We start from the raw sequence: 11,339 nt of genomic DNA, 5'->3' as shown, positions 1-11,339 counted from the left end.
TGCTTTCTTTACCATTCTGCCAGTCATTTCACAGGCTGGATTTATCATCATTCTTAGGCAAAACCCAAATATTGTTGCTTCATGTCATCAACGTGTTTTTGTTTTTAAACCCAGAGGGACATAGGAGACCATCTATCCAGAGAGAACCCGGGTCTGATTCTTGTGAGCTGGACGTGTTAATCTGCATAACTAAAGGGAGCCAGGTGGCCAATGGCCCCACATCCACAGCCTGACCCACTCCACAATAACAAATTGTATTTAAACTGGTTTCCATGGTTTATCTGTCCGCTTTGCAGGTGGCTGAGGAGATGCGGTTTGTTTCTTTGCTTGTTAAGGGGTGAGAGGCGTCTCATTTACCCCAACACATTACAGACAACAGCTTCATAAATATTAGGCTCTTTGTCTAAGAAGGGAAGGCCGACCCTGACAGCTTGAGAAATGAGGGCCTTCACTTTGCTAGCTTGCCTGCATGCTCTGTTCCCTTTTGTTTCTCCTGCAAGAAACATTTCTCTCAAGTGCATGCAAGATACTGATGAATTCCTTTCTGATCTGAATGCACTGAAGCCCAAAGAATACGCTCTGAGAAGTAAGTGGGTTTCCCTGTCCTGCTGGATAGCTGAGCACAGAGCAGTCTTCCGTATTGGCTGGAAGCATGCTAGACTAACCCATGAGAATTTGCAAGGACACCAAGCAAGAAACAGATGACAAAGCCGTGCTGGGGGAGGGTCATCACAGCAGAAGGCTGTAAAGCCAGTCTAGAAGTGCCATTGTAATGAAAGAATTGTTCCTGTATAGTGTGCCCTTTACTAATGAAATCAATAGCATTTTACTTTGCAAGACATGTCTGGGGTTATTCCTCTTTTGAGACATTTGATCTGCTTTTGGTAGTAAGTTGCTTTCTTATTTAGAGTACCCAGCACATCCATTCTTATGCTGATAGGAGATTCTAAGGTGTGCATTGGAAAAATTCCCCGGGCTCAGGCAAGCAGTGAGACCTCTTTGTGTGTGTGCTTTGTCTGGACTTGAGATAGTTGCAATTTGACTTTTGTGTGTTTCTCAAATCTATATGCATCCCTTTCTGCCAGAGCAGGGACTGAAACCAAATTAGTTTTCAACAGGGTACCTCTTTTGGAATGGGATTCATTGTTGTTGCTGATGGAAATCACGAACAAGAAAAATGTGAAGACTCTTTTAAAAGCCAGTTAGGTTAACATAGCCATTTCCATTTAGAAATGCATGGCCACTTCTGTATTTAAAACCATCTGTATTATAATAGAGAATAAAAATAGAACACTCGGATAATTCAAAATACTATAACCATTTGAAGCAAATCCTGTTCTACACTGGGTCAGAAATCCCAGGATTTGATGAAATGGTGGCAAAATATAAATGCAGGTAATTCAATAGATTAGTTGAGTCCTGTTTTGGAATTGATTGTGTTTCATAACAATACTTAGTAATAACGATAGGGAATGTTGCAACCAAGCCAGGCAAGGAGCCAAGAGACTCCAGAAGGCCTGACAGCAAGCCCAGCTTTCTGGTATAGAGACAACAGCACATAGCCATCAACAGTCACAGACACATGAACATTGTCGGCCCCGTTTCTCTACCCATGTGCTACCCATGTTCTGTCTGGAGGTACCTGAAAATTTAAAATTTTTCTTTTTCTTTTCATGAAAGTAGAAATTTCTCGGGCTAAGGAGACAACTCAGTTATAAGGGGCTTTACCTTGTAGGCAGGTAGACCTAAGTTCAATCCCCAGCACCCTCACAAGAAAGCTGGGTGTGGTTGTCCACCTTGGTAATCCCCATGTTAGATAAACAGAGACAGGTAGATTCTTGAGGTTTGCTGGACTGCCGGTTTACCCTGATCAGTGAGTCCCAGGCCAGTGAGAGCTGGATGACTCTTAGGGGACAACACAAAGACCTTTGATCTTCATACTTACACTCACACAGACACCTGGCATACACAAGAACGTCCCCACCCCCACACACATACACAAAATCCTCTCAAATAAGTGGTTCAAAAAGGAACTGAAAACCTCTGTGAATGGATGGGTGACTGTTAGTTTACTGCAGTGGATAAATGTCTCTCTGTCGTTGCTGTGACTTGGCACAGTTGCTTTGACATTCCTCTGAGACTTTTGAGCACAGAATGGGTTATTGACCTTGGTGTCCATTAAGATTTTCCTGATGAACCTAGGGAAGGGACAATAAGAAGAGTGAAGAGTAAGTACTTGGGTGTAAAAAGTGGGCACCTTTAGAACCTTGAATAGGCATTGTCCTTTTCGGGCTCTTCAAATCCCCTCTGTGGGAGGGAAGAGGCACTGCCCTCTACTTTGTGAAGGAGGAAATAGAGTCATAGAGATGTAAAAGGTTTTATGAAATAAGTTGGAGGAATAAGGTTTGAGCCTATGTCACCTGATCTCAAAACCCCTTCCCTCTCTCCGTCCACATATATATTCCTAAATACACAAATACAACCTTCTCGGTCTGCATGATGTTACTTGTGTGTATGTTCTGAGGGCTGACCATCTGGCATTGGATAGCCATTGGTGTGCTTTTCCCTGGGGAAGAGCATTTCTTCCACCTGCGGTACTTCCTAGCTGCTTGTAGTTCTTTGTGTAGGGTTAAGACTGCTTTAGCCTGTCGATGGTACGCATCATTCTTGTTCATCTCACGTTTAGGCGGTCTTGTTGGTGGGAATTCATGAGCATAGCTTCTGACATTACCAGGAAATGCAATCTTGTAGCAAACTCCCTGATCCCCTAGCTTTCTACACCACTTCCACAGGGATCCCTGAGCCTTAGGTTTGGGAATCATATTGTAGATGAATCTGTTGCTTTCAGGCTCCACAATTCTGGATTTTGATTGTCTTTTTTTTTTTTTTTTTTTTTTTTTTTTAAATACAAGTCTCCTATTACAAAAAGAAGTCCCTTGATGAAGGATAAAAATGACACTTATCTGCAGCTATAAACACAAACATTTAGTATGTATTATGTCGGTTTAGTAAAGAGGTGGTTGTTGGTTTTCCTCCAAGATCACGACGTCACTAGTATTAAGTGGTTGGCTAGGTTTCCAGTACTAGGTATGATTTCCCTCCTTTTGAACAGGTCTTAAATCCAATTAGAGAGCTGTTGATTACTGCCAAGGTATACATGTTAGTTTTAAGAAATCCGACCGCAGCTCAGAACAGACCACTCCAGACCACGCGGTTCCAAGGGGGAGGAGGTTTATTCAGGGGATAGGGCAAAGGTGGGGAGAGGAAGGTGGAAGAGATAAGAGAGAAGAGAAGTAGAGGCCGGCCATGACCACGTGGATAGAGAGGAAGGTGGGGGAGGGGGTAGCGAGGGTAAGGGGGGGGGTAAGAGAGAAAGAGAGTAAGAGAGTAAGAGTAAGAGAGTGAGGAGGGGGCAAGCAGCCCCTTTTATAGTGGATAGGCCTACCTGGCAGTTCAGGTAACTATGGGGAGGAGCATACCTGGCTGTTGCCAGGTAACTGTGGAGGTGGAGTTTAGACAGAATATTAACAATACATCTCATTAGTACCCCTGAAGGTTATCCTCCCATGATGGTTGATGTTGTGGTTCTTGGGGTAGGAGCGATGGTTACCTTTCGCCCTTGGAAGCTTGTATGGCATCTTCTGGTACCATGAAGGCTAGTACTCTGGGAGAAGGCTCTCGAACCACCAAATCTATACCTTTGATCATTGCCTAAAATAAGCAACCACAAAAGAAACAAGAAAGAGGCCTCAGTGATTCAGATGACTCAGGTCACTGTCAGCTCTGCCAGAGATCCTGAGTTCAATTCCCAGGAACCCCATCGTGGCTCACAACCATCTGTAATGGGATCCGATGCTCTCTCTTCTGGCACGTAGGTGTACATGCAGCTAGAGCACTCATACAAATAAAATAAATAGATCTTTAAAAAAAAAAAAAAAAGGAAAGAAATAAGAAAAGACCACGACAAAATGCTGCCACAGGAAAGGCTGAGAGGTACATCTCTCAATACAGATCCAGCCAGAGAAATAGCATCAAGAGGGGATAGACCACCAGAGTTCTACATTTAGACCAATTAAGCAAATTAAAGTTGTCTGCTGCTAAAAGCATGCAGTCCATGTGTTAAGACAGGCATGCAGGGCTGGAGAAAAGCTGCAACACCAGTAATCTAGGAAAGGTATGCAAATGAAAGTGTCCACACCTAGTCCTCCGGGGCCACTAGGCAGTGGTGGCGAGGGTGGGATACGAACTGGTTGTGGTTATTTGTTTCAAGCAGCATGATGGGGACACAGGTGTTTCGGTTATTCTTTGTGCCTTTTATTGCATAATTACATCTTAAAACACCTTCTCCAATCCAATGCCCAGAGATGGGAATGGGCATAGGCTGTGTGCCACTGGATGACATGCCAGGGCCTGAGGGGATACTGTGTTAGTATGGTGGCAATCGCTGCTGTGCTACTATATCTGCCTTCCTCCTCCACAGTCTGTCAGTCGGTCTGTCGGTCGGTCAGGGAAGTCACACTGGGAGGCAGAGTCAGCATGTTAGAAAGGGATTCAGCACTTGTTTATTGTTTCATTGACTGGACTGAAGGAATTGATGGAGCCATTGTTAAGAATACAAATTAAACCTAATGTGCTGTCTATAGCAAACACATTTTCAACACCAAAACAAACAAACAAGAATGAGAATTACTCTAGTGATCAGTCTGTTACTGGATGCAGCACTTAAGTTGCTCAAGTCACAATCAGATGCATGGCATCTTGTTTCTACTTTGTATTCAAGTTACTTATTAAGGCAAATGAAGCCGCCACTAAGATTCGTATTGGGATTATAGCTGTATGAAGTCACCATATGATGTGTCTATAACAGATTCACACACAGATATTCAGATGGGTATTATACCTGTTGTTGTGATGTACCTGACTGCGGAAGCAGAGACAGGTGTGGTAGCACAGCAGCGATTGCCACAGTCTAAGCAAACAGCTTCCCAAGCATAGGTAAGAGTAGGCTGGGTGTATGGCCCGATGGTAGAGCACTTGCCTAGCCTTGTCAGACTGAAAAAAAAGAACATGCCCTTTAAGTCATCCTTTCCATTTGAAGTCCCTTTAAAGGAGCAGAGACCATACGGTGTGGCTACAAGAGATACAAGAAATTTGATGAAGGTTCTCTGTGAGAACCAATTGACTATGTTCTGAATTTGACCTAAGGACTAGTATAGATTTCATTTCTGTTTGTAATCTGTGGGTGTTATAGAATGAATTGTGTTTCTCCAAATTCCCATATTGAAATCCTACCCCAAGCATTTGACAGTGTGTGTGTGTGTGTGTGGGGGGGTCTCTACAGAGACAATTAAGCTGAAACAAAATAAGAGAGTCCTAGTGCAATGGCAGATTAGGACACAGGCATGCTGGGAGGTAAGACTATGAAGCTCTGTGGTGTGTATCTGGGCCCATCTGAACCAAGAACAGCCTCAGAAGAACCTGGCTCCGCCCACACTGCCATTCTTGGTGTAACAATATGCAGAGGTATGGGGAAAAGTATACCTGGTGGTGAAGGTGCTGTGTGGCACTTGTTGGTGAGGGTACCATGTGGCATCTTTATATGGCAGCCCTTGCAAACTAATTATGCACCAAGTGTCCTTTGTATCAGCATACACTATATCTCTGCTTGGAAGGTATAGGCTGAATTGTGTCTTCACAAAAATATGTTTATAGTCCAGGGAGATAGCCAAGTAAAGCACTTTTCTTGCAAGCACCTTGTTTAATAGACCGTGCTTATAACTCCAGGGCCGGGAAGACCAGAAGGGACATCCCTGGCTGCGGCTCACTATCCAGCAAGTCCAGTCTATTTGTTGAGTTCCAGATTAATGAGAGAGACCTCGTCTTAAACAAGGTGGACATTGCCTGAGGAATGATACCCAAGGTTGCATGTCCCCCCCTCCCATGCAGATTCATTCACACACATGTGCACCTGAACACACATGAATGTGCATGCATACACACACACAAAAAAATACCCTTGCTTACACCTTGGCCTTTAGTTCTTATGCGTGAGACAATATGCATAACTTAGCATCTATGTTGTTATCAACAGTCAAATAACGTGACAGTTAAACAGTAATACTAGGTTAGAGTGAATCCCAATACAAGGATCGTTGTCCTTAAAAGAGGAAATCTGGATGCAGACACACACAGGGAAGAACACTACGTAACAAAAAAAGGATGCTGGCAAGGAGCCAGCGGAGGCCTGGAAGGCAGACTCCCCAGAGCCTCTGGTAAGAACTGACCCTGCTCCTGCTTCAGACTTCCAGTCTCCAGGATCAGAGAATGGATTTCTAAGCTTCAAGCTCCTCTGGGTGTGAAGATTGTCAAGACAGCTATAGAACATGAAGACAGAAGCTAATGCAGACTGCTTTGACCTCCTGGACATTCTGCAGAATTAAATCCTGCTGGTTTATCACCCGGAGTGGAAAACAGAAGCCTGTCTATCTCTGACGAGACACCAGGCCTAAGCTATAGCTGTATGCTTTCAGTCATTCCTCAAAGCCCACACAGGCCCCTTTCTGATGCTGTCCACAGCTGAGGCCACACCCAAGACTCCATTTCACTTCTCTAGACGGAGTGGGGGCTGGGCAGTTGATAGCCAGGAGCTCCCAAGTGGTCTGCAGTGCTTCTTATGTCTGGCATCTGCTTGCTCAGAGAATCCACACATCCCAAACAGCACTTTTATTCTAAAAAAAATTTCTTAACCCTGCACATCCCTGGTCCCTGCCACAAGTCTCTTAGCTCACACTCTGACAGGACATCCAGTTTCCCATTTTGATTGCACAGTCTCTTTGGCTCTCTCCTTTATGTCCTGTAGTCATTGTTTTATCTTGTCTATGTGCCTCAACTCTTTCCAAGACACCAAGGCCCATAGGAAACCCTGTTAAGAGGAAGCAGTTGAGAGTGGATTCTCCACAGGGCAGCACCAACCTGAGCTAGGATATGGGTATCTTTTGGGAGGAAGCCTGTTGTAGTCTACCATCAGTATGGGTGTTTTTGTGGCATTGATTGAGTGTGTGTGTGTGTGTGTGTGTGTGTGTGTGTGTGTGTGTGCATGCACATGCTCGTGCATGCTTGGGATTGAAGCTAGGGCCTTTTGTGTGCTAGATGCTAGGCAAGGGCTTTACCAACCAAGATATGCTACCACCCAAAATATCTGATTGTTCAGTGTCTGGATAGCACCCATTTCCCCAGGTGTTTTGCCCAGCAATTTGTCTGGAAGGTTTTTTTGTTTGTTTGGTTTTTTGTTTTTTTGGTTTTTTTGTTTTTTTGTTTTTTGTTTTGTTTTGCTCAGGACCAACACCTCCACAGAAACCAAGAAAAATCTCCTATTAGAGAGAGGGCAATAAAGTGGATCCCGTAGAAAGTTCCAGGTTCTGTGACTATCAAACCTTGATTCAGGACTGAGGCAGGAGGATCTTGAGTTTCTTAGGCAAATCAGCGAAATCTTGTTAAAAATAGCTGAACCGCCAGCAGAGTGCTTCTCTAACTTGTGCCAGGCGCTGGGCTTGATCCCAGAGCCGTGAGAAAACAAGCTCAGAAACTGCATTTTAATACACACATGTCATCGCTGTCACAGGAGAAGGAAAGCATCTGCCAGTCAGCACAGCATACAGAAACATGTTAATTAATCACTGGGACATGACAACTCAGAACAAGCATGGAGACTCGCAGTACTAGGTGCTTAGTCCCATCCCATCTCTCCCTCCCTAGGATGCAGCATTGCTATCTGAACTATGCCTATGACCTAGTTAGTGTCCTTGGGTTCTTGATGGAGACTCCTTAGGGCAGCGTCAAGAAAAAGGCAGTTTGATCCAGTTGAGCCCAGGATCAGAAGGGAAATCAATGCAATGTGATGGCCGAAGCAGCTTAGCTGGAAAAGCACCACAGTGATCAGGAGAGGAAAGAAGAAAGTAAGGTGCACTGGAGAATTGGGGGCTCCTGGATACGGCCTTGAAGGCCTTACCCCAAGGGCACAGAGCTCAACAGTGTTGCCCATCCTGGTGCTTTCCCTAACACCCTTACACTTTAGGGTACAGATCTTGGGAGATCCTGTTACGGGAAACATAATTTGAAAAATCACTCTAGCCGGGCAGTGGTGGCGCATGCCTTTAATCCCAGTACTTGGGAGGCAGTGGCAGGCAGATTTCTGAGTTCAAGGCCAGCCTGGTCTACAGAGTGAGGGCTAAACCCTGTCTCGAAAAACAAAACAAACAAACAAAAAAAATCAATCTAGTCTATTAGTAGCTAACAAATACAAACACATGGAGTATTTTGTGATGCAGGGAAAAACCTCAAAGTAATTTTTTGGAGCTAGCTGTGGGCATTTAGACTAACCCTATCAAAGTTGAATTCAATTCAGCCAACATCTACAACGTTCCCTTTCTGGGATGTACACTGACTAAGGCAGGGGCACAGCCTCACTTTCATGGGAGACAGACAGGACATAGTGACACACCATTCAGTGTGACAGTCTGAGAAGGAGCCTGCATTGTTTCCTGGGAGAGATGGTCCTCCAGCCCAGACTTGCAGCATGACTCAGCTCTTGCCAGTAGATTGGGAGGAGGGACAGCCCAGCTTGGGAAGCCAACAAGTTTTAGCCTGGTGCATCTTTAGAATGAAGCAGAGGGAATGCGCTGGCTACGTGAGACCAGAAGGCAAGTCAGGGCATGCAGACCCAATGAAGCCCTGCTCAGGAGTCCAGCAGAGATTGGAGTGGCCAGAGAAATCAAGTATTGTGAATTAGTATTGAAAGTGTTGTAAATTAGTATTGCCTGGCAAATAGTCTTGCCTAAGCCTCACCCTGGACCACAGTTGACCTCTTCATGCCTCACCCCTTCCCACAAATAAATGAATAAAGTGTAACTAAAATCACCATCATCATCCTCATCATCACATCTGGAGCTAGTAAAAGGAAAAGGTGTGTGTGTGGGGGTGGGGGGCACTGGGCCTGTATCTCAGAGGGAAGAATGCTTGCCTAAACTGCAAGAAGGCCTGGGCTGCAGCACTGAATGAGTTGTGTGTGTGTGTGTGTGTGTGTGTGTGTGTGTATACCTGTGATCCCAGGTACACACTTGGGATCATCACACACTTGAGAAGTAGAGGCAGGAGAATTAGAATTTAAGTCATTCTCAGCTACATAGCTAGTTGCAAGTAAGTCTGGGAATCTATTGAAACCTTGTTTTGTTTAAAAGGGAAAAAGTGAGGAAGGAAAGAAGGAAGGAAGAAAGGAAGTGAGGGAGAGAGGGAAAGAAGAAAAGGAGGAGGGAGGGAGGGAGGAAAGAAGTCAAGTTGTAGCTAAGAAACTGCTGTCAGCATGGTGAAAAGCCCCTGTATAGTGTAGGCTGTGCTTGGAGTCCTGTGTGTATGTGCATGTGTGTGTATGTGTGTACATGTGTGTGTGTGTGCATGTGTGTATGTATGTGTATATGTGTATATATGTATATATGTGTATATGTACATATGTGTATATGCAGTGTGTGCATGTGTGCGTGTATGTGTGTATATGTGTGTATATGTATATATGTGTATATGCAGTGTGTGTATGTGTGTGTATGTAGTATGTGTATGAGTATGTGTATGCATGTGTGTATCTGTGTATATCTGTGTGTATATCTGTGTGTATGTAGTGTGTGTATGTATGTGTGTATGCATGTGTGTATGTATGTGCATATGCAGTATGTGCATGTGTGTAGTGTATGTGCTCATACATGTGCATACATTCACTTGTCCACCCAGGAGGACAATCATCCTTCATCATCAGAATGAAGTCAAAAGCTACTTGCAAAATGGAGTCTCTCAGGGAAAGGCACTGCCTGAAAAAAACATTGTTTTACTTTCAATATGGAGTGTGGGACTTTGATAGGATAGCTTGGGTTTTGGTGGAAGCGCTGGCTGGTAATAGCCCGGAAACCCAACAGGTGTTCATGCCTGTGAGGGACGGGCATCTATTCCACTGCACTCCCAGAATCCAGGCTCCTGACACATGGTGTAGACCTCCATTTGATCTGCACCATTCAGTAACATAGGGCAATACAGCCCCTCCCTAAGAAAGGTTTGCGTCACCCTCCACAGGTAGAGGGAGTGACTACAGGCCTCAGCCCTAGAGAGATTTCCGTATTAATGAGTTACCTCAAGGCCAGAGGGCGTAGCCAATTACCTATTCTTTTCCCAGTCCCTCCTCCCTCCCTATTTAAGTCAGGTCCACCCTTACCTAAGTGGGGGTACCGCCAGACCATCTACATCCCGCCATGAAAATAAAGCTTTGAAAACCCACGGACTTCCTCGTGTCATTGGGGCCTGCCGTTCTGCCACAGAGGCCTGCATCTTCAAGCAAGCTAGCCGAGCCATTCTGAGCCAAGCGAGTAACCAAAGAATCCTTTCCTGGGGCGCCCCCAGAACTCTCTCAACCTCATTTCTCTCAGCTACAGGCCAGCCTATACTCTCCTTGTCTCCGTTCTGCTGCAGCCTACCAGCTGCATCTGGGAGCCCCAGAATTGAGGCCAATCAGTCCCCAGCCGCCTCCAGGCCCGGGTATCCCCACTTGAGAGCCCTGCCATCGTCCCCCCCCCCCCCGCCCCCGCCCCCAACCTCAGACTGAGTGAGAACTCCCACTGCCAGGTGGGCCCGTAGTGCCCTCTCGGTGTCACGCATGGAATACACTTGGTCAGATTGCTGCTCTCTCTGGATCAGTGGGAATCACAACCACTCAACAAGATCCAGAACCCAAGCTCACATGCCCACGCACGACCCATTGTTTCCCCGCAATGGAGTAACTCAGAACGGAACATAGACTGATCTCAAGAGGCAGATACCTCACAGTGCAGAGCTAAGAAAGGAGCCGTCCATATCCAGTGTGGCCACATTGGGAAGAGGAACAAAGAGGTCCGGTGACCTGCTCTCCCCTCCCCCCACAAGTCCATTTTCAGCGTCCTGATATGAAGTTTAGGTTTAAGTAGAAGGTAAAACGGTGCACACGGCTGAGGGTTTTGCTCAAAATGGTCCTGCTCATCAGCATTGTCTCTGCTGTAGTCTCTCCTGCAAGGTGGGCTAACAAATTGTCATCGATGTTTAATCTCTTTCCAGGAGCAAGCACCTCTTCTGGCCCCAGCCTTTTCCATCTTCCTGAATGAGATTCCTGGGAAAGGTCTAATTTCTTGAGGTTCATTGTCTCAATAGTCTGATAGCTGAAGGGGGGGGACAAGTCACAAGTGTCTCTTTTAATATTTTAGAGATAGTATCACATGTGAGAAGGCTATGTATACATATACATATACATATACATATACATATATATG

General features: G+C 45.3%; 1 protein-coding gene across 1 annotated transcript in view; it reads left to right on the top strand.

The window, feature by feature from the left end:
- Positions 1–438: 438 nt before the first annotated feature.
- The window catches only part of LOC117720193 (O-acyltransferase like protein), a 50,786-nt gene continuing 39,885 nt past the window's right edge, over positions 439–11,339 (top strand). Inside the window, exon 1 of the mRNA XM_034518672.2 lies at positions 439–586. Within this exon, the coding sequence (XP_034374563.1) occupies positions 439–586 (148 nt within the window). The remainder of the gene's footprint in view (positions 587–11,339) is intronic.

This window comes from Arvicanthis niloticus, chromosome 14 (assembly GCF_011762505.2).
Source record: "Arvicanthis niloticus isolate mArvNil1 chromosome 14, mArvNil1.pat.X, whole genome shotgun sequence".
Lineage (NCBI taxonomy): Eukaryota > Metazoa > Chordata > Mammalia > Rodentia > Muridae > Arvicanthis > Arvicanthis niloticus.
Note: the sequence above shows the minus strand (reverse complement) of the source record. Positions and strands in the feature narration are given on the sequence as shown.